The 23702-nt window shown below is 49.4% G+C and overlaps 1 protein-coding gene across 1 annotated transcript in view; it reads right to left on the bottom strand.

Moving 5' to 3' along the window:
• ALPL (alkaline phosphatase, biomineralization associated) overlaps positions 1 to 23702 on the bottom strand; it is a 60323-nt gene that overhangs the window by 6789 nt on the left and 29832 nt on the right. Inside the window, exons 5-9 of the mRNA XM_083514692.1 lie at positions 20398 to 20572; positions 14924 to 15099; positions 4030 to 4173; positions 2712 to 2781; positions 754 to 888 (exon numbers count right to left, since the gene is read on the bottom strand). Coding sequence (XP_083370818.1) covers positions 754 to 888; positions 2712 to 2781; positions 4030 to 4173; positions 14924 to 15099; positions 20398 to 20572 — 700 coding nt within the window. The remainder of the gene's footprint in view (positions 1 to 753; positions 889 to 2711; positions 2782 to 4029; positions 4174 to 14923; positions 15100 to 20397; positions 20573 to 23702) is intronic.

A 23702-nucleotide genomic window follows, 5' to 3' on the forward strand; every position in this document is an offset into this window, starting at 1 on the left:
AGGAATTGCAGCTGAAGAATCCCTGGCAGGGGGCCATCAAATCTCCGCTTAAATATCTCCAGCAAAGGAGAGCCCACCAACACTCAAATATTATCATTATTATCATTACTAAAAATTGAATTTGTACTCTGCCCTTCAGAATCTGGATTTTGAAATCCCCAGGGCAGTACATAACAATATGTTAGGATACACAAATTCGTACAAACATCTTCCATAAAACCATCAATATGAAACAAATATAAGAAAACCAGCCACCAGAAACCAAAATCAGAGACAAGCAGTCCTTAACCTGTTTCACATGTTGTTGTTTTACCACCAACAGACCACAGTCAGAATCCAGTTTGTTTCAACCATGGTTTGGTGTTATGTGTGAACTTGGCCACGGTTTGCTTGGCAACCCCACCCCAGATGCTCACAGAGCAACAAAGGCACGAGGGCAAGAGCAGCCGGAAAGCAAACCATACTTTGAAGAAGCAAACCATGGTTTGTTTGTCTGTAGGGCAACTCATGGCTTGCTAAACCAACAGTGGCTTAAAAGAAACCACAGTGTTGTGTTGTATATGAGCCAGGGGTTTCTTCATTCCTTTGGTGCTTTAAGAATATAAGAAGGGCCTGCTGGATCAGGCCAATGGCCCATCTAGTTCCAGAGTTCTGCTGTCACCCTTCATAACTGGCCTTTGAATCAGCATGCAGGAACAGTGGTCCCTCCTACAGTGGTCCCTTGCCTTCTCCACACCTTCTTCCTCCTCTCACCTTCTACTAGAAGGAAGAACCCAAGAGGGTTCTTCTGGAGGATTTTGAGGGCCACCTCCACCATTTCCGTCAGAGAAGGGTCTGTCTCGTTGTTCCTGTTCAGCTCGTACACCAGGTCAATCGGTTCAAAGAGGCCTGCGGATGAAAAGCCAGAGGTGTGAGTGACAGCCTCGTTAACTCTCATGCTGCATTCGAGTCCCTGATCTCACTTAAATAATGTTTTTTGTCTGTGTATTACATGTTTACATTTCTCCACAACGCTGGCCTAGCATGCAGCCGTCCTAGTCAGGGCCGGCTCTAACATTGAGCAGAGTCAACTGGCTGCTTCAGGCAGCAGATGCTAAAGGTGTTTCAGGCACACATGTTGCCTAATATTATTTTTTATTCAAAATAAAAAAATTCCTTCCAGTAGCACCTTAAAGACCAACTAAGTTAGTTCTTGGTATGAGCTTTCGTGTGCATGCACACTTCTTCAGATACACACTTCTTCTTCGTGTTGCATGCACACGAAAGCTCATACCAAGAACTAACTTAGTTGGTCTTTAAGGTGCTACTGGAAGGAATTATTTTTTATTAACTTTGTATACCACCCTTCATCAGTGGATCTCAGGGTGGTTCACAACATTAAAAAACACAAAAGACATAATAAAAATAAGAATGAAAACAAACCATTAATCTCCCCCTCCCAGAACACATGTAAAAAAAGGGCATTGGCTGTTAATCAGCCAAAGGCCTGGTTGAAGAGGAACGTTTTTGCCTGGCCCCTAAAGGTGTATAATGAAGGTGCCAGGTGAGCCTCCTTGGGGAGAGAATTCCGCAAACAGGGAGCCACCGCAGATAAGGCCCTTTCTTGTGCTGCCACCCTCGGGACCTCGCATGGAGGAGGCACATAAAGAAGGACCTCAAATGATGGACACAGAGTCCAAGTTGGTTTATATGGGGTGAGGAGGTCTCTGAGGTATTGCAGTCCTGAGCCGTTTAAGGGCTTATAGGTAAAAACCAGCACTTTGAATTGGGCCCAGAAACTAATTGGCAGCCAGTGCAATATGCTCAAACTGCCTTGCCATGGCAACCCAGCTGCCAAATTCTGTACCAGCTGAAGTTTCTGAGCCATCTTGAGAGGCAGCCCCATGTATTGCAGTAATCTAACCCTCCTAGTCGATTGTTTGGGGGCTGCAGAAGCTTTCTTCAGCCCGAACATCACAGCAACCGATGCCAACAGACATCAGCACATTTAGGGATCTGCAGAGTTTGCGCAGCTTGCGTAACAGACCTCAGCAACTCAGCATTTTGGCTAATCTACTTTATTTACATATAAACACACACGGAGCACTACAACATGGCTCCCTCTCTCTCTAGCATCAGATAGCAAAAAGAAAGAACAAAGGACAATAGTCCCACTTCACGGAACTCAGTAACACAAGCATCCTGGCTCCATCACTTTCCACTCTGTGGAGTCAAAACGTATACCGTCATGTGATAGACAACAATCCCATGACTGCAATCACGGAGCAGGAATTCTAACAGTTACCAACGCATAGACAACAGTAGTTAGGTTGTCTCTGTCCAGATAGGGGCGCAGCTGGGCCACCAGCTGAAGCTGATGGAAGGCACTCAGGACCACTGAGGCCACCTAAGCCTCAAGCGACAGCAAAGGATCCAGGAGGACCCCCAAGCTACATACCCACTCCTTCAGAGGAAGTGTAACTTCCTCAAGAGCAGGCAGCCTCCAATCTATTTGGTCTAGGGAACCGCCCACTAAGATTGCCTCTGTCTTATCTGGATTGAGCTCCAGTTTGTTGGCTCTCATCCAGTCCATTACTGAGGCAAGGCAATGGTCCAGCACTTCCACTGCCTCACCTGCAGATGTAAAGGAGAAATAGAGCTGAGTGCCATCAGCCCATTGCTGACAACTCAATCCAAAATTCTGGATCACCCCTCATGAACTAGAAACTCACCCATTAAATAGTCCACCTTGTTCAGGTCAAGCTTCATCAGTTCTGTCCGATTCCACACATAAAAGGCGTTCTGGGGGAAAGAGAGAGAGAGAGAGAGAGAGAGAGAGAGAGAGAGAGAGAGAGAGAAGAATTTGCCACTGAGGAGCACCTTTGGTGGTGGTCTACTAAACTGGTGCGGTGATGAGGTGCAATAGCAGTACTTCCAAGGGGTTGTATGGATTGGGCCCCTCTCATCAAGGGCCACTGGGCTTGTTTTCATGACTATAGTAGAGTGTGAGGATGACCAGGAGGAGAACTGGAACCAAACAGATCCCCAACTGGGATTGTCATTATTGTTGTGGGTTTGGGGGGATCAGTCTGGGTGATCCTTTCCAGTTCTTGGGGTCCTATAAAAAGTAAAAAAGGTAAAGGACCCCTGGACGGTTAAGTCCAGTCAAAGGCGACTATGGGGTTGCAGCACTCAAATCTTGCTTTTCAGGCCGAGGGAGCCGGCGTTTGTCCACAGACAGTTTTCAGGGTCATGTGGCTAGCATGACCAAACTGCTTCTGGCGCAACAGAACACCGCGACCAGAGCCCACAGAAACACGGTTTACCTTCCCGCCGGAGTGGTACCTATTTATCTACTTGCACTGGCATGTTTTCGAATTGCTAGGTTGGCAGGAGCTGGGAAAGAGCAACGGGAGCTCACCCCATCACAGGGATTCGAACCGTCGACCTTCTGATCAGCAAGCCCAAGGGGCTCAGTGGTTTAGACCACAGCGTCACCTGCATCCCATGGGGTCCTATACCCAGTGAGGGTTAGGATCTAAGAGAAGATTCTGTTGCTGAACTGGTTAGACAGGTTTCTTTGTAAGACATTGTCCTTAGCTGGCCATATAAGTGTGCTGATCAGCATCCCAAAAGAATGAGCCACAAGAGCTACAACTGAGGGATGGTTCCCTGCAGGCCCATGGACCCCACTCTCCTCGCTGCTAGGTAGGAGAACAAGAGCCAGAGAGCTGAGCTGGAAGCAGGCTGGAAGCTGGAAGCCCAAAGACCTGCTTGCTCTGTGCAGGAGCTCAAGCAGTGACTGATGGAGACGCAAGATCTGTTGGAGCGTCAATGCCGCGAGCATCTCATGGTCAGGTTGGATATTTGTGTGAATCAAACCCTATATTCTAAAGACACCGCAGCCTCTGCCAACCTTCACCCCAAGGAAATCAAACTCTGGGAAAGCCCCTGGCTGCTTCCCGGAGATTGGGGTGGGGTGGAACATCATTGCGATCATAATCGCCACCCCAGACTTCACCCGGAGGGTTGCGAAAATGTCCCAATTACCTTATCTTTTGGTTTTGTCTTCCTCCATGCCTCAATGAGGTTCCTGCCATCCAGCCGAGTCCCCCTGAACTTCTCCTCGTTCGGATATTCCACATCGCTGGTGTTCTTGGGGAACATGTACTTCCGACCCCCTCCCATAATCACCTGAGCAGGAGGCAAGGAAAGGAGTCTGTTTCTACCTGGCATGCAAGGTGAGCATGGACATCACAGTACCGCTTGGGTCGAGAAGACTTTCAGAGCGGCTTGCAAAGCTTGAGGCTGCAGTTGGAAGAGGACGATGTGCTCAGCTGAGAAAAAGGATACCAGTGACTGGGCCAAGGCCATCCTGCCTCCTGAACTGGGCAAGGCTTTGGTGCAGGGCCACAGGCCAGTAGTGAGACATGTGCGTCTCAGGCAGGAAAGCCTCAGGTTCAATCCCTAGAAAAATGCAACTTGTGCTGTTGATAGAAGTAGCACAACTCATGCAACACGTTGGCGACTAATATACCCACAAGAATTACCAAAATAATTATACATTCTTTATCAACCTTCTGAGAAAAACACAAAACCTTGTGCAAAGCCACAGAGACTTACGAACTACCCAACCTAAGATGAACTTATAATGTCTGGTTTCAATGGGTTTTTCAAATGCTTTTGTTTTCTTTATCTTTTTAGGCTTTGCACAAGGTTTTGTATTTTTCTCAGAAGACTGGTAAAGATTGTATAATTATTTTGGTAATTATTGTGTGTGTATTAGTCGCCAACGTGTTGCATCAGGTTCAATCCCTGGCAGAGAGTTACAGAGCAGGTTTAAAAAAAGAAGAAGAGGTAAATGACCCCTAGACGGTTAAGTCCAGTCAAAGGTGACTATGGGGTTCCCTCACTTTCAGGCCAAGGGAGCCAGCGTTTGTCCACAGACAGCTTTCCAGGTCATGCAGCCAGCATGACTAAATTGCTTCTGGCACAATGGGACACCATGACAGGAACCAGAGCGCACGGAAACACCATTTACTTTCCCGCCGCAGCGGTACCTATTTATCTACTTGCACTGGTGTGCTTTTGAAATGCTAGGTTGGCAGGAGCTGGGACAGAGCAACGGGAGCTCACCCCATCACGTGGATTTGAACCGCTGACCTTCCGATCGGCAAGCCCAAGAGGCTCAGTGGTTTAGACCACAGCGCCACCTGTGTCCCTAGCTGCAGTGCTGCTTCTCTGCCCAAGACCCTGCAAAGCTGCTGCCGGCCAGAGCAGCAGGTCCTGAGCCTGATGGGCAACTATGCAGCTTTGGGCATCTGCGTCCTGCCCAGTGCTGGCACTGTGTCTACTGCAGCGCCCGACGAGCTCCCACGATAAGGCAGGCAAGCAACTGGGGATGCAAGTCAAGGCGGACAGTTTGTTCCAGTGTAAACAGAACACCGTCTGACTCAGCAGGGTGTATCTAAGGACCTTTCCATGTTCTGGACATTTTATCATGCCACTTTGGCTCTGGGGCGAACGAGAACACCTCGGCTCCAGTTTTGTGGGACAGCTGCAGGAATTGTGGCTGTAAGACCTGGATAAACAAACCTCCCAAAATGAGGTTTCAAAGAATCTCCTCTCTCATTCTGCTCAGTTTCCCTCTTTGCACCGGTTCAGACAGAATAAAAAAAGGGGCCTCAGGTGGAGTGTTAGAATGTTAATAGAAAACGTGGCCCAAGAAGGGAAGTGCTGAGCAATCACTAGAGCATAGCTGTCAACTTACAGATTTGAAAATAAGGGACCAGCAGCCTCGAAAATAAGGGATCAGCAGCAAAAATAAGGGATTTTAGTCAACCAGCTGAACTACGAAGTTAAAAGGGACCAGATAATTTTGGAGAGCAGCGCTGGTTTTTAGCCCTTCATTTCCAGAGGTTGCTGCTCAGGAGACCAGCTGATGAAACACTGCAATTAAATAACTACAAGCAGCAACCACTTTTCACGCAAAACGAAGTCCAAGCTACGAAGATGCTGCTGCAGTTCTGTATCTTTTCTCTCGTGCTCCATCTGCAGCTCTCAGTTCCATCAGGCGGGGCGGGAGGAAGGGGGTGGAATAGCGCCCGAAGTAAACCCACAGATCAGACAATCTATGCTAGTCTACCACAACAAATCTATGGGAGAAGCGCTTGCGGTCCTTCCTCCACTTTCCCCCTCTATGGTTAGCCCTTGGAACACCTGCCTGCCCCTCCGCCTCCTCCTCCTCTCTCTGAACTGCTTTCTCTATGGTTGCCCTCGGTCTCATCTCAAGGCTCCTCAGTCCCAGCGGGGAGGGGCTTCCGGGGGCCGAGGCTGGTGAGAGGAGGCCGGAGGGGGGCGGGCCGGGCAGCCAAGCAACACAGTTGGAGCCTCCCTCCTCCCTGGCCAGCAGGCAGGGAGGGAGAGGAGCTGCTTCCTTTGAAACCCGGGAAATTTAAGGGACATCATCAATAAGGAGCAGCAGCGGGACACGGCGCAGGGATAAGGGAGTTTCCCACCAAATAAGGGACAGTTGACAGCTATGCACTAAAGACATTTTGAAAGGGAAGGAAAGTCCTACATCTAAGGAAAGTCCTACATCTGGTTCATAAACCTCTGCAAATTTAAAAGAAATGCTTCCCGACCGTCTCTCTTCCTGCAATCTGTCCTTTGCAGGCTCTCTGCCCAGCCCAATAGGAGCTTAATTCAGCTGGGCTCCATCTGAGAAGGCCTGCGATGGAGAGCCTGTTTATTTGACCACAATTACGCTTCTTTGCTGGCACTCCAACCTCTTCCTCCTCCGATTTAGGGTCTTGGAAGGTGAATCATCCAGTGCAGCAGAACTGGGCCAGGTTGTGGAGGGGGGGGGAAGATTTGAAGGGGAATATTTAATTACACACCCAACAGAATTGGCTCGCCCAACATGTAATTATTGCAGAAGAAAGTTAAAATTATTATCTTCTCTCTTTTTTTTTTAATGGACATATTAAGCTGCTTAAATAACAGGTTCAGCTTTTTGCTTTATTTTTGCCGTGGGTTTATTTGAAGTAGAAAGACACACCCACCCCTATTTATTTACCCCGGGGGGGAATGCGGTGCCGGGTTCCATCGGACGATGCGAGCGGTGAAAGGAGCCCGGAGACTGACCTCTGTCGCTCAAACCACGGGGTGGCTGGGGCCGTTGTGGCCGCCTGTTTGCACTGCCACGGCTGCTGCAACCAAGCTAACATCTCCCCTGGCATTGCCGGCTGTTCCTGGGCCAGGGCTGTTTGGAGGGCACCCAGAAGCGCTCCAGGCGCCCGCAGGCAGCAGGAATGCGAGACCATGCCTGGCTTAGCCAGACCTTTGTGGTGGGGAGAGAGCATTCTGTGGGGTTTGTGGCAGGGTGCGGCTGGCACCAGGCCCCTGGCCTTGCCCAATCTTCTGGGCCCCAGCACCTCTCTTGCACGAATCTACGGTTTGCACTCGTGCCTCGCTGCTGCCCTTCCTCCTCCACCAGCCGCACGGGGACCCAGCGCCTTCCGCAACCTGCCAGGAGAGTGCATGGTTTTGCCCGGTGAGAAATCTAATTCCATGGCCTCAGAAAACTGGGAATGGGAAGCCAGCTGAGTTTCTGAGCTGCTTGGCTCAGCCTCCTCTGGACAACCCAGGAGCCCCCATGTGCTTGCATAACATTAGTGGCTACTAATAACTGGCTTCCTTTGCCTGCGCACTGCAAAATGCCTCTTCACCCAGAGGAATGAATGCCACAGCGGCCAGCACCACATCGAAACAGGCCTCTCCTCCCCCTAACTCTCTCCCTTTCTCTCTCTCTCTTTTTCTCTCCTGCTTCAGCTGGAAATTTTTCGCCCTGGGGGTATATATTTCATTCTGCGTTTGTTAGATTAAAGTCCTCCGAGGAGCGTGGAAAAAGCCCCGTTTCTTCATCCGGAAAATGCCATGCCACCAGGTTCATGGGCACTAGGAAGATCCTGGTTGTATATTGATTTCTTTTAAAGGCTGAAGTGTTTAAAAAGCCCAAAAGACTCTGCATTATACTGAGTCAGACCCTTCAATGTTGTCTACACTAACCGGCAGTAGTGGATTCCCCAGGGTTTCAGGCAGGGAAGTTAAGACGAAAGCTTGTGTCTTTAAAAGATGTCTGGCGGTTGCTTCATCAGGTGTGGCAGAGGCAAAGGGTACCTCTGAATCAGGCATAGGCAAACTCGGCCCTCCAGATGTTTTGGGACTACAACTCCCATCATCCCTAGCTAACAGGATCAGTGGTCAGGGATGATGGGAGTTGTAGTCCCAAAACATCTGGAGGGCCGAGTTTGCCTATGCCTGCACCTTCCACTCAGCAAGCCTAAAAGGCTCAGTGGTTTAGACCACAGCGTCACTCGTGTCCCTGAAACCTCTGAATTACGAGCTGTTGGGGAGCAAAAGTTTAGAGAAAAGGCAAGTCAGAGGCAACAGGAAAGTTTATACAGTGGTACCTCGGGTTAAGTACTTAATTCGTTCCGGAGGTCCGTTCTTAACCTGAAACTGTTCTTAACCTGAAGCACCACTCTAACTAATGGGGGCCTCCCGCTGCTGCTGCCACACCGCCGGAGCACGATTACTGTTCTCATCTTGAAGCAAAGTTCTTAACCTGAAGCACTATTTCTGGGTTAGCGGAGTCTGTAACCTGAAGCGTATGTAACCTGAAGCATATGTAACCCGAGGTACCACTGTACAAATATGAGCGGCACAGAGAACAGCACTAGAACTCGTGGCTAGCCAAAGAAGCTGGGTGCTGGAAGACTGAAGACCGATAAAAGAAAGAACTTCATGCAGTGCATGGTTAAACTATGGAACTCCCTGCTGCAGTGATGACCACACAGTAGGATGACTTTCAAAGAGGATTAGACAAATTCATGGAGGAAGAGAAGGCCTTTGACAATGGCAGGTCCTGGGGTCTCAAATTTCAGCGGAGCCCTGGGCAACGTCAAAATTTGGCGCCCCCACCCTGCCTCAAGCCTTCCATTCTACATCATAGCTGCAGTGCGCCAAAGGCTCTGCACCCGATGCAACCAAACTGGTTGCGTTCCCCTAAATCCACCTCTGCGCGACTATGCTCTGCCTTTCAATGGCTGTCACGCGGAAGAGGGAACAAGCTTGTTTTCTCCTGCTCTGAAGGGCAGGACTCAAAATAATGGCTCCATAGACCTACACTGGCTCCCAGTACGTTTCCAAGCACAATTCAAAGTGTTGGTGCTGACCTTTAAAGCCCTAAACGGCCTCGGTCCTGTATGCCTGAAGGAGCGTCTCTATCCCCACTGTTCAGCCCGGACACTGAGGTCCAGCGCCGAGGGCCTTCTGGCGGTTCCCTCATTGCAAGAAGCAAAGCTACAGGGAACCAGGCAGAGGGCCTTCTCAATAGTGGCGCCCGCCCTGTGGAACGCCCTTCCATCAGATGTCAAAGAGAAGAACAACTACCAGACTTTTAGAAGACATCTGAAGGCAGCCCTGTTCAGGGAAGCTTTTAATGTTTAACAGATTACTGTATTTTAATACTTTGTTGGAAGCCACCCAGAGTGGCTGGGGAAACCTAGCCAGATGGGCGAGGTATAATAATAATAATTATTATTATTATTATTATTATTATTATTATTATTATTATTATTATTATTATTATTTTATTACAAGAAAAGAGATTCTGACTAAGTGGGAACAGTCTCCTTTGGGAGGTTATGGACTCCCCTTTCTTTGAGGTTTTTAAGATAGCCATCTATCATGGACACTTTAGAAGAAGAGAAGAAGAGTTTGGATTTGACATCCCGCCTTTCATTCCCTTTAAGGAGTCTCAAAGCGGCTACATTCTCCTTTCCCTTCCTCCCCCACAACAAACACTCTGTGAGGTGAGTGGGGATGAGAGACTTCAAAGAAGTGTGACTGGCCCAAGGTCACCCAGCAGCTACATGTGGAGGAGCGGAGACGCGAACCCGGTTCCCCAGATTACGAGACTACCGCTCTTAACCACTACACCACACTGGCTTTAGTTAAGATTCCTGCATTGCAGACCAGACCAGCCACACAAGGCACCAAATGGGTGCCTAGCTACAGCCCGTCATCCATCGCCTCCATTGCTGCCCGCAGAACCTCCTGTGTGAACATTGACCCACAGAGACATCAGCCTCGCCTCTAGGCGCTGCTGGCCTCATTCCACCACCAGGGGGAGCTGTGTCCTCTCCTGCTGTACCCACTGCCTGAGACAATAGGCATTGATTGTGCTTTTGGGCAAGCTGTGCCAGCTGGCATGGGGTGCCCTGCTGTGACGATGCAACCGATGCGCTCTGCTACAATGGCCCAGATAAAAGATTAACGCACAGCACCACGGCGCATCGTTCAAGCTTCTCTTTGCCCTGAACGCGGAATGCATCTGCAGAGAGGTGCCCTCTGGCCTCCTGGCACTCTCTCTCGCCCTTGCCAGCTTCCTGCGTTTGGGGGAAACGGGCCGGGGAGGTGGGGGCTGCTGGCTGGGTCCTCGAGAGAGTGGGCCTGAATAGCAACAGGGGCCTGTTGCCCAAGTGCCAGGTGCAGGCAGTGGCTGGAAGAGGCCACCCTGCTCACTCGCTTTCTCTCGCCTCTTTGGGTTGCAAGGCAGAGGGCGAGAACAGCTGTTGTGGGAAACAGAGACTCAGTTCAGGCTCTCTGGTCCGGAATGAAGGAGGAGGAGGAAGGGTCTGCACTGCCGGAGACTTTCTTGGGTTGCATTCTCAAGGGCCTCCCCTCTCGCCCCCCTCAGAGCTGCCGATTCGCACAACTTTTCCACTCGCAGCACTGAAAGCTTTCTTTGAGCTCATCTGCATAGTTAAATCAGCTGCTTGGGAAACGCCAAAAGCTTCTAACCTCGGTCTCCTTCTCAGCCAGCCAAGAGCCTGGCTGCTGTTCCAGGCAAGGAATAGATGAAGTCACCCATTTGGGGTTTTCCTCGTTTTTCCAATCTCCACTTCTCCACGTTCTCACACCGCTTTGCAATTTTTCGTTAACGTCCCCAGGAAATTTTGCCAATATCCGAATGCAAATTTCTCCTAGGCTACACTTTCCCCCCATGCAATTACCCCTAATGTTTGCCGGCAGATTTTGGTATGTCCTTTCCACTAATGCATTTCCCTTCAATATAAACTTTTATCCAGCAGGATCATTTGGCATTGCAAAATTCAGAGAAGTGGGGCTTTTGAAGAGTAGCTGAGATTAGGTGTGTTTATTCTTTCGGGAAGTACAGATCCCGAACCAAATTCCTTTCCCATCCCCCTTCCGGATGAAATATCTGTGCAATTGATAAAACATAGGGCTGTCACCTGATTCCTCAACTTTTGTACAGCCCACCCCTCTGTTCAGCCATCTGGGCTAGAGATTTTAGCTTTCAATTAAAGGGAACCAAATCAGGACAGCAGTATCTTCCACAAGAGCAGGGTTCAAGGGCAGAAAGATGATCCTTTATGCACAACCAAGGAAACATTGTGACTCACAGGGAGACAAACTGCTTCTTGGTTTAACTTCCAAGAAAGAAAGTTGCAAGGCAAGAAGAAGAAGAAGAAGAAGAAGAAGAAGAAGAAGAAGAAGAAGAAGAAGAAGAAGAGGAGGAGGAGGAGGAGGAGGAGGAGGAGGAGGAGGAGGAGGAGGAGGAGGAAGAAGAAGAAGAAGAAGAAGAAGAAGAAGAAGAAGAAGAAGAAGAGGAGGAGGAGGAGGAGGAGGAGGAGGAGGAGGAGGAGGAGGAGGAGGAGGAGGAGGAGGAGGAAGAAGAAGAAGAAGAAAGAACCACATTTGCCTGAAAGAAACAGGAGGTTTTTCTGTGAATGTTGTGGGATGGGTGATTCGGTTTCATTCATACCACCCATTTTTTTAGCTCATTGCAAGACAAACAGACAGAGGGGTTTTTCTCCCAAGACCCAGCCAAGTCTTTAGATGGTAATTCACCCCACAATCTCTAATTTAAGGTGTTTCCTTTTAAAAAAAGAAAGATTTTTGTTGTTGCTGTAAAAGTCCTCATGCTTTAACCGATTTCAATTTGTATATGTTCTATGCACCATGAAGCACTGAGAGAAAGAAGGCAGGGAGCAGCTCCCCACCCCCACCCCCCACCCCAAATGAAAGATCTGAGGGGAGCTGGGGGCAGGGATTAAATATTCTGTCAATTTTCCGGTTCCCTGGCTTTCTAAATTTTCCAGTCTTCAATTCAGATCTCCACAGCAATTTGAGCTGTTGTTGTTTCGATCTTTGTGAAAATTCATCAGTATAATCATCATCATCATCATAAACACAGTTCTGCAAGCAATTTCCCCAGAATATGAAGCATTTTGTTTGTTATTTCCCCCCAAATACAGGCATCATTGTGCATATTGTTTGGTTGTAGAAGTGCCTTGCAAAATCTGGAGAAGTGTGAATTTCGAAGGACTGCTGTGCTTCAAATATTGCGCTTCTCATCCATGCGCAAACCAAAAAGGGTGCAAATGTAAGATTCGCATCTATTGCTCCACCCACTTATGCACCACTGTCATGTGACCCTGGAAAGGTTTCCCACGAGGTCATGTGACCCCTGAATTCAGCCTGAGGATAACATGGGGTTAGGGAGGCCATTTTCGGTTGCCCTGATCTCCTTGGAACAGGACTGGGAAAAAGCAATAAATCCACCCAGAGCTGGATCCTCCCTTTTGTGTCCCTCACGAATCCACCCACCTTGCTCTCCGAAATAACTGCTTGCTGCCGAAACCAGAGAGCGAGAGTAACGCCCGAGGAAGGGCCGTGGCATTCCACACACGGCACAGTACATTTTGCACAAAGTAGAATAATTATTAGGCTTGCGGCAGAGCCTGAGCTGTTCTGCAGTCACAGGAGACAGAGCTGGGAGCTAAATGGACCGCTCATTTCAGGGGTGGGGAGCCTTTAGCAGCCCCAAGGGCTGCTTTGCCTTCTGGGGGGGGGGTGGCACATGCCAGGGGTGGGGCAAAGCAGGTGGAGCAATTGATGTGAATTTTTCCCTTCGCACAGTAGGCTAGTTTCCACGCACCCCTCTCTGGCCTTCAGGTACCAGTCAGGCAAAAACATTCAGTGGGAAGACCATTGAGGGGTGGGCCCTGGGGACAGGACTGGGAAAACCCAGCCAGATGGGTGGGGTATAAATAATAAAATTATTATTATTATTATTATTATTATTATTATTATTATTATTATTATTATTATTATTATTCCAAGGGCCTAAATTCCTTCATTTGCTGCATTTCCATCCTGTCTCCCCCCCCCCAAAGAGCTCCAAGTGGTGTACAGTGGTACCTCTGGTTGCGAACGGGATCCGTTCCGCAGACCCGTTCGCAACATGGAAAGCCTGCAACCTGAAGCACCGTATCTGCGCAGGTGAGCGGTGTGATTTGGTGCTTGTGCGCATGCGTAAAGCGTGATTTAGCGCTACTGCGCATGCGCGAGCAGTGAAAGCCGGAAGTAACCCTTTCCGGTACTTCCAGGTCACCGCGGGACGCAACCTGAAAAAACGTAACATGAAGCAAACGTAACATGAGGTATGACTGTATATCATTCTCCCTCTCCTTGTTTAATCCCCGCAACAGCCATCCTGCGAAGTAGGTTAGGCTGAGATGCAGGGACTGGCCCAAGGCCACACCCGGGGACAGCGGCGTAGCGTGGGTTGTCAGCACCCGGGGCAAGGCAAGTAATTTGCGCCCCCTAACCCGGGGCAAGGCAAGTAATTTGCGCCCCCTAACCTGGGGCAAGGCAAGTAATTTGCGCCACCTAACCTGGGGCAAGGCAAGTAATTTGCGCCCCCTAACCCAGGGCAAGGCAAGTAATTTGCGCCCCCTAACCCGGGGCAAGGCAAGTAATTTGCGCCCCCTAACCCCTAACCTGCCGCCGCTGCCAGCTTCTTCTTGCTGCTGCCTGGTCTGGTCTGGTGTGGTTCTCTCCCGCGCTCAGCGCTGCGCTGGGCGGCCGCTGCACTGTCCCTCCCCCAGATAGTCCCTTGCTCTCTCTCCGCACCGCAAGCCTGGCACCCACCCCCTCCACAGTGGGCGGTGACCCGGCGGCTCGGATCGGATTCGCACAGCCAGCACTGCAGTGAGAGAGAGTGAGTGAGCCAGGTAGGGGCAAAGAGCTGCGAGTGCGAGCGCGCCCTCCCCCAGATGTTGCGGCCGGTGTGGCCAGCCCCCCCTGCACCCCCCACGCTACGCCACTGCCCGGGGAGCTCCACATCTGAGGAGGAAGAGATCAGGATGGTGGAGGGTTCGGAAACCAAGCCTTATGAGGAACGATTGAGGGAGCCGGGGATATTTAGCCTGGAGAAGAGGAGACGGAGAGGAGATAGGAGAGCCTTCTTCCAATATCTGACAGCTTGCCACATGGAGCGAGATTGTTGTCTCCTGCTCTGGAGGGTAGGACTCAAACCGACAGCTTCAAGTTACAAGAAAGGGTCAACTTCCTGGCATTAAGAGCCGTTTGACAGTGGCATGGCCAGGTTTACCTTCCCGCCGGAGTGGTACCTATTTATCTACTTGCACTTTGTGCTTTCGAACGGTTAGGTTGGCAGGAGCAGGAACTGAGCAACAGGAGCTCACCCCGTCGCAGGGATTCGAACCGCCGACCTTCTAATCAGCAAACCCTATTTTCCTACTCATTTTCCTACTCATATTGAAATGCTGCCCCTCAATGAGGCCAAACTTAGATTCACAAAATGTTTAGGGGTATGTGTACCCCCATGTCCCCCCCAAAATAGCACTGCTAAGGATCCAATCCCCTGCAATTCAGGAATACGCAGCTTTCCCATATGGGGATCAAACCTCCAACCTTGGAGTTATCAGAACCATGCTCTAACCAACGGAGCTATCCAGGTCCCCTCCGCCCTGTCCAATCTTCATTGCCTTCTTCCTCTCTTATATTAAAACCGCCCCGCAGCTGTTCTCGGCTGACCCGCGCTCACCTCAATGTCTGGGATGTTTTCGAAAAGCTGGTGTGCGATGTCTTTGCAGCCCTGCTGGATAGCCTCAGGGGGCATCTCGTTGTCGGAGTACCAGTCCCGGTCGGCAGAGTGCGCATAGGCTGCGCTCGGCGTGGCATGATTGACCCGCGTTGTCGTGACGATACCCACAGATTTGCCTGGGACCAGAGAAGTGAAGGAGTCAGAGAAGCCAAGGCAAAGATACGCACTTCATCCCGGAGGCCTGGAGGCCGAGGCTTTCCAGGGCCGACGGCATGAACTTTGGCAAAACTCAGCGGGGACAGAAGCTGTGTGCCGCTGGCAGCAACCTGGGGGATGCTTTAGAGCCAAGCGCAAAAAAAACATACCTTCTGGGCGAGACGCCACCAAACTCCCTCCCCTCTTCTCCCAAGCTAAATGACCCCTCTCACATCTTGGGCATGCAGCGGGGTCAAACCGTGCTGCTGAAAACACATTATTCTGTCTATCGACACAGCCGGTTAAACATTGTTCCGCTCTGCGGAGTTAATCATCTCGCCGAGAGTGATTTTTGGCTCTCCTCGCCTGTCCCTCGGAGCCCACGGAGAACAAGCAAAACAACTGCGCTCTGTGTCTCCTCCAGATCATCCCTTCGCTTTTCGCACTTCCTTCCTTCTCCCCCACCGTCTCTCTACACCAGCCCCATGGGGGCACCATGGATAAAGGCAAGGCCAGGCACAAGCCTCCTTTGTAATTGGACCTGGGGGCACACACCCCCTTCGAGGGAGAATCCGAGGGTTTATTTTTAATCGTGGTTTCCAGCTGATCCATGGAAAGAGGCGCTCTGTTTGGCATCGCTTTATAAAAAAGAGAAAGAGAGAAAAAGTGGGCAGAGAGGTTCCGAGTGTGGGCACCTGCAAATGTCAGGCTTTGATCTGATTTTGTTCCAGCCCACACCCCAAAAATCACAGTGTGACCACCGAGGCCACTCAAACCAACTGGGCCATCAAAGGACAGCGATCAAACAGGGTCCTCTTCAGACATTTAACTATGGACTCATGTCCAAAACGTTTGATTGGTTTTTTTAGCATCAACAGAATGCATTTTTCAAAAGCAATGTTTTCTTGGCATTTTCCATCTGTTTATTCATTTAAAAAAACAACAACAACAGGAAGGATCAGAGCCTTTGGCTCCTGCAAAACATTTCAGCGGCGACGATGAAGAGGGCCGCTTCTTTGAGCAGCGTGACTTAGCGCTTCCCGTTTTATAAATATCCCGGTGGAATTTTTCTCATATATGTATAATCACACAAATTTTCTATCACGAACAGATGTAACGCGGAGGTTGCAGGTTCGATCCCCGCATGGGTCTCCAGCTGGTTTTTTTGAACTACAACTCCCATCATTCCTAGCTAGCAAGACCACTGGTCAGGGGTGATGGGAATCGTAGTCCGAAAACAGCTGGAGACCCAAGTTTGGGAAACACTGATAGATGATCGTCAGGGTCCCTTCCAACTCTATGATTCCATGCTCATACCTTGTGCTATGCTCATTTCAGGCAGGAGATGTTCCCAGCCTCACCTGAGGAGGCCATGGGTCAATCCAGGGCCCTTTTGTAACTGCTCAGCTGCTCCTGGTACTTACCAGAGGACGCAGTCCAGGGGTGCTGGAACCTGCCTTAGACTGTTATAATAATATAATAATAATATAATAAGCTGGACCATATAAAGCTGGACCATAAAGAAGGCTGATTGCCGAAGAATGGATGCTTTTGAATTCTGGTGCTGGATGAGACTCTTGAGAGTCCCATGGAAAGCAAGAAGATCAAACCTCTCCATTCTGAAGGAAATCAGCCCTGAGTGCTCACTGGAAGGACAGGTCCTGAAGCTGAGGCTCCAGTACTTTGGCCACCTCATGAGAAGAGAAGACTCCCTGGAAAAGACCCTGATGTTGGGAGAGATGGAGGGCACAAGGAGAAGGGGACGACAGAGGATGAGATGGTTGGACAGTGTTCTCGAAACTACAAACAAGAGTTTGACCAAACTGCGGAAGGCAGTGGAAGACAGGAGTGCCTGGCGTGCTCTGGTCCATGGGGTCACGAAGAGTCGGACACAACTAAACGACTAAACAACAGCAATAATAATTTATACCCCGCCCATCTGGCTGGGTTTCCCCAGCCACTCTGGGCGGCTCCCAACAGAATATTAAAATACAATAACCTATTAAACATTAAAAGCTTCCCTAAAGAGGGCTGCCTTCAGATGTCTTCTAAAAGTCTGGTAGTTGTTTTTCTCTTTGACATCTGGTGGGAGGGCATTCCACAGGGTGGGCGCCACTACTGAGAAGGCCCTCTACCTGGTTCCCTGTCGGGGGAACCACCAGAAGGCCCTCGGCACTGGACCTCAGTGTCCGGGCAGAACAATGGGGGTGGAGACGCTCCTTCCTGTTAAGAATGAATGGGGAGCCTGGCTGCTGGATCTGTCCAATGGCTCATGTAGTCCAGTGTGCTTATCCCAGAGAGGTCACCCAGATGCCCCAAGGAGAAACCAACAAACAGGACCCAACTGAGCACAAGAGCCTTCTCCCCTCCTGTGGCTTCCAGCAGAAACTGGTATTTGGAAGCACGGCTGCCTCCAACCACAAAGGCAAAGCTTAGCCATCCTGGTTAAAGTAAGGTAAAGTAAAGGACCCCTGACCATTAGGTCCAGTCGTGACCGACTCTGGGGTTGCGGCACCCATCTCGCTTTATTGGCCAAGGGAGCCGGCATGCAGCTTCCGGGTCATGTGGCCAGCATGACTATGCCGCTTCTGGCGAACCAGAGCAGCGCACGGAAACACTGTTTACCTTCCCGCCAGAGCGGTACCTATTTATCTACTTGCACTTTGACGTGCTTTCGAACTGCTAGGTTGGCAGGAGCAGGGACCGAGCAACGGGAGCTCACCCTGTCGCGGGGATTCAAACCGCCGACCTTCTGATTGGCAAGCCCTAGGCTCTGTGGTTTAACCCACAGCGCCACCTGCTAGTAGCAACCAGATAGCCGTTTCCAGCCCTATCAAGCAATTTTAGGGATTAAACCAGGTACCTTCCATGTGAAAATCGATGTGCTTTGCCACTGGGCTTTTAATACAGCCCTTCTCTCCAATGCTGCGAAAACTTGGACACTAATATTCTGTTTTGCTTGAGTATCAAACCAGTCTCAAGTCCAGCTCTTGTCCCGGACAATGCAGTTATTGTGGTTAAAGTATTCTGACGCCCTTCCAGAAAGCTATCTGCGATCTGTTACTAAGTGAAGTTTTAAGAGGAAACTTTTGCTTGGCGGTTAAAATAAAGCCCACCTATTTTCACACGAGAATGAGAGCAAAACCGAATGTTCAGCTAGAACGACCCGCAAATAAAAATGCTTCCCCCATGTAGAAAAGTGGAAAATTCCAGCACCGTTTCACTGAAGCCCCATATTGAACAAATAGATTTTTAAAAAAATACAGTGGTGCCTCACAAGACGAAAAGAATCCGTTCTGTGATTCTCTTCGTCTAGCGGTTTTTTCGTCTTGCGAAGCAAGTCCATTGACAGATTAGCGGATTAGCGCTATTAGCGGCTTTTAGCGGCTTATCTGCTGATCGGATCAGTTGATAAGCGGCTTGGCGGCTTAGAAAAAGGGGGGAGGGGGGGAAACCCGCAGGAACTCGCAAGGCATTGTCGTCTTGCGAAGCAAGCCCATAGGAAATTCATTTTGCGAAGCACGTCCAAAACGGAAAACTCTTTCGTCTAGCGAGTTTTCCGTCTTGCGAGGCATTCGTCTTGCGGGGCACCACTGTATTGCTAAAAGCCAGGCCTTGTCTTAAAAGCACAGATAACAGCGAAGCCTAAGCTGCCATCTTCTGTACCCTTGGGAATAAGCCACATTTACCGTAATTTGGAGGTACTTGCTCTTGATTGTGCTGTTAACGGAATAATAAGCAAGCATTTATCTCTCAAAGCCCACGATTTTCAAAATGCCTTATCAGCCAGCGAGCTTTACTCTTGCTGCAGCATTTTGAATTGTTGTGACCTGCCCTGGGGCCTTAGGGTGAAGGGTGAGTAATAAACCAAATTTATTATTAGGACGTCTACAGGGGTGGGGAAGCCTTAGATCACCAGATGTGATCTTCCAGGCCTCTTTATGTAGACTGTGGACTGTGCCCCTCCTTCTACTGAGCTACAATCCTTCCTTTAAAAAAAAATCAAAATTCTACTCCTCATGGTTCAAAAGGAAGGGCTTAAACAGGAACACATAACCTCCAACATTTCTCTGATCGAAATAGGGACATCCTATGCCATAATAGAGACACGGGTGGCGCTGTGGGTTAAACCACAGAGCCAAGGACTTGCCAATCAGAAGGTCGGCGGTTCAAATCCCCGCGACGGGGTGAGCTCCCATTGCTCAGTCCCTGCTCCTGCCAAACTAGCAGTTCGAAAGCACATCAAAGTGCAAGTAGATAAATAGGTACCGCTCCAGCGGGAAGGTAAACAGTGTTTCCATACGCTGCTCTGGTTCTCCAGAAGCGGCTTAGTCATGCTGGCCACATGACCCGGAAGCTGTATGCCGGCTCCCTCGGCCAATAAAGCGAGATGAGCGCTGCAACCCCAGAGTCAGTCACGACCGGACCTAATGATCAGGGGTCCCTTTATCTTTATGCCGTAATAACAATGATATTTATATGTCATCCATCTAACTGGGAGGCTTCCAACATATATAAAAACATGATAAAACTTTAAACATTAAAAAAAACTTCCCTATACAGGGCTGTCTTCTGAAGATTGTACGGTTGTACCTTGGTTGACGAACACCTTGCAACTCAAACGTTTTAGCTCCTGAACACGTGAGTGTTCCGGTTTGTGAACGTACTTTGGAACCCGAACGTCTGACACGGCTTCCAGTTGGCTGCAGGAGCCTTGGTTTCCGAACGTTTTGGAAGTCGAACGGACTTCCGGGACGGATTCCGTTCGACTTCCAAGGTACCACTGTATAGTTACTTATCTCCCTGGCTCGGGGGTCGCGTAACTCCATACCTGCCAACATTTCTCTGATGATAATAGGGACATCCTAAGGGAAAGTGGGACATTCCGGGATCAAATTAGAAACCGGGACGGCTTCTGTAAATCCGGGACTGTCCCTGGAAAATCCCAGACTTGGAACAAGTCAGGCTACTGACTCATCTGGATTGGTTTCTCTCACATTGAAAAGCAGCTGCTCTCTGGGATTCTAGCCCCCCAAGATTGAACCTGCAACCTTCTGCCTGCAAAACAGAGGCTCTGTCCCTGAGCTACATCCCTGCCCCCAGAAAAGCACCAGTAACTTTTCACTTTTGCATTCAGAGGGCACACAAACAAGGTTGCTTCCAAACGGCAAGTGCCTTTAAAATAAATAAATAACTTTCCACCCAACTCTGGCAGTAAAAGTTATCTGTTGGAAGGAGCCACTGGACCCCCCTGATTTTGGACCCATTGTCCCACTCACCTGCCGCCTTCGCCCATTTGAGGATAGAGGTCACCTCGTTCCCCGCCGTGGTGTTGCACTGCGACCTCGTCACAGCCGCACTGACCCCCAGCGTCCCCTCGTTGGCCTTCACCCCACACAGGTAAGCCGTGGCTGTGCCCGCGCTATCTGGGACCTGGGCGTTGGTGTTGTACGTCTGCGGAGAGCAATGGCAGAAGGGCAGTTTGAAAGCACGAAGCGCAAGTAGATAAATAGGTACTGCTCCGGCAGGAAGGTAAACGGCATTTCCGTGCGCTGCTCTGGTTCGCCAGAAGCGAGATGAGCGCCGCAACCCCAGAGTCAGCCATGACTGGACCTAATGGTCAGGGGTCCCTTTACCTTTACAGGGGCCACATAATACCCGTTCCGCATTTGTAAAAATGAAAAGTAAAAAAAGTGCACTTTGGAACTCCCTGCCCCTTGATATCAAGCAGGCGCCTTTGCTGTGCTCTTTTTGGCGCTTGCTAAAAACATTTTTGTTTAGACGAGCCCACCCAGACGTTTAGAAAGTTGACGCGAGTTTTAATCTGTTTTTTTAGTCGATCGTTATTTGAACTTTTCAAAAGCTTTAAATGATTGTTGTTGGTTTTTCTTATGGATGAGTTTATCCTTCCAACTGCTTTGAGGAGGGCTTAAAATCAAGTAATTGTTGCCTAATGAAATAATAATAATAATAAAGAGTTTGAACATGGTAGGGCAGATACTTGGTGCGATGGGGAGGGTGAGTTTCTCTCCTCTCCCCATCATTTCTCCTGCTGCCACTCCCCAAGCTGTGAGCTAATCCCTGAGAGAAAGCCTGAAATAAGGCTCTGAGGCAGGATCAGCCCCATAGGCAGCCCTTCCCCATTGCACGGCAGTAAAGCCCACTGACATCCTCAGCCCCCCCGAGCTTCTGTAAATATTATTATTATTATTATTATTATTATTATTATTATTATTATTATTATTATTATTATTATTATTATTTTCATTTATATCCTGGCATTTTCCCTAACAGGAACTCAAGGTGGTTGACAGCTAAAAAGTAGAGGTGCAGCTAAAACATCAAGCTGGGGAGAGAGCACTCATTTTTTTAAAAAAATAAACAGAAATAGAATTAAACATGTAGATTTAATAATTTTGTTTGTTTGTTTGTTTGTATCCCGCCCATCTGACGGGGTTGCCCCAGCCACTCTGGGCGGCTTCCAACATATATAAAAACATAATAAAACATTGCACACGAGTTAAACATACATTATAACTCACTAAAACATTTTTTAAAAATACCCAGCACTGTCAAATAGAGGGGGAAAGACCAATTTGTTAGGAGAAAAGACCAAAAAACCAATTGAATAGAATGCAGGTCGGATGTTTGTTGCCTCAGTCCTCACAGTGGTGGCAGCCCAGTTAAAAATGTCGTAGCGCAAATTAAAAATATACCTGAGGAATTGAAGCAACCTCGGCTGCGGTTGGCACCGGGCTGGCTTGCTGGGCTGGGGTGCGAAGCTGCCCAGAGCATTGGGGTGGAATATGGGTGCAAACAGGCTCTGTAGGCAGGGGAGGAATCTGCACCCGTGCCATATAAGGGGCGTGCGGGAGACCTGCGGCACATTGACCTAGTTTTATGTGGCCCCGGCCTAATTTCAAAATCCCTCTGCAAGCAATCAGTACAGCCCTTTGTGGCAGCAGCAATTCATGTCGTTCCCCTGACATCCTGGGGAGATGGAGAGAGGGGAGTGATGGAGGGGGGAAAGTTGGTGACAGAAAGGGAAAGGAAAATGGGTGGGAGGGAGGGAGGGAGGGAGGGAGGAAGGAAGGAAGGAAGGAAGGAAGGAAGGAAGGAAGGAAGGAAGGAAGGAAGATATAAATTGATAGCTGATCAATAGATTGAAAGAACAATACATGTAGATGGAAAAACTTTGGCAGGATTTGAGTACAGTCATACCTCAGGTTGAATGCGCTTCAGGTTGAGCGCGTTCGAGTTGCGTTCCGCGGCAACCCGGAAGTAACGGAGTTACGCCACTTGCGCATGCGCAGACGCTCAAAATGACGTCGTGCGCATGCGCAGAAGCGGCGAAATACGTTTGCTTCTGGATGCGAATGGGGCTCCGGAACAGATCATGTTCGTATTCAGGGGTACCACTGTATTGCTTGTAACGTACAAAAAAACTTGAATTACCTTTTTTTTTAACGCATTAGAGAAACTAAGATAAGCAGAAGAAATAAAGATTTATAACCATGGAAAGGCAGAAGGAAGTCAAAGGGTTCAGAGAATCCTAGTTGAAGAGGTGAATGATGTGTTTGAATTTAAATTTGTTATGTAAAACTTAATTCAAAAATATATTTAAAAAAAGAAAAAGGAAGATCAATAGACGGGTAGTGTCAGGGAACAGGGCAGTTGTTGGAAGGGCAGTTGTGTTACAGGGAGCCTCCGAAGATCTTGCGAGGCAGTTCTTCCTCTGGCGAGGAGGGAAGCGCAGGGACCAGAAGATGCTAGGGAGAGCCTCAACACCGAGCCTGAGCAAAGGGGAGGGGAGGCAAGTCCCCCTTTGCCAACGCCCGCTCTGCGCAGTAGGTTTTGGGCACAGAGAGGGGAGGAGAGGGATGGGGGTCACACGACTGTTATGCTGGGGAAGGTATAAGGACCGCCCACTCCCAGATTCTGCCAGCGACTGAGGAGACATGGACTTGCGACGCTCTGCACTGTAAATACAGCGATACCTCGGGTTACATACGCTTCAGGTTACGGACGCTGCTAACCCAGAAATAGTGCTTCAGGTTAAGAACTTTGCTTCAGGATGAGAACAGAAATCGTGCTCTGGCGGTGTGGCGGCAGCGGGAGGCCCCCATTAGCTAAAGTGGTGCTTCAGGTTAAGAACAGTTTCAGGTTAAGTACGGCTCTCCGGAACAAATTAAGTACTTAACCCGAGGTACCACTGTAATTTGTACAGATAATAAAGCCTGGAAAATATAGGTTGGAGTCTTGCCTGTTTGCTCTCAAGCAACCACACCAGCACCTGACAGGTAGATCAACAGATAGATGGAACGAAAGAGGGTGGCCGAAAAAGAGAAAGAAAAAGGGGGTGACAGAGAGAAAGGAGGGTAGCAAAAACTGTGTGAGAGAGTCTTCTGGTGGCCCCTGACAAATTATCCCTTGGAGGCCTGCCCACATGAAGTTTGGACTTTCCCCCACTTGGCCCAGAGCAGGCTGAGGATGACAAAAACAAGTTGACCGGACGGAGCATCTTACTTGGGGGGGGCGGCTTTTTAAACTTCCTGAATAAGAAAACGAAGATAACTGGTGATGA

The sequence above is a fragment of the Podarcis liolepis genome (genome assembly GCF_965112155.1).
Source record: "Podarcis liolepis genome assembly, chromosome: 7".
Classification (NCBI taxonomy): domain Eukaryota; kingdom Metazoa; phylum Chordata; class Lepidosauria; order Squamata; family Lacertidae; genus Podarcis; species Podarcis liolepis.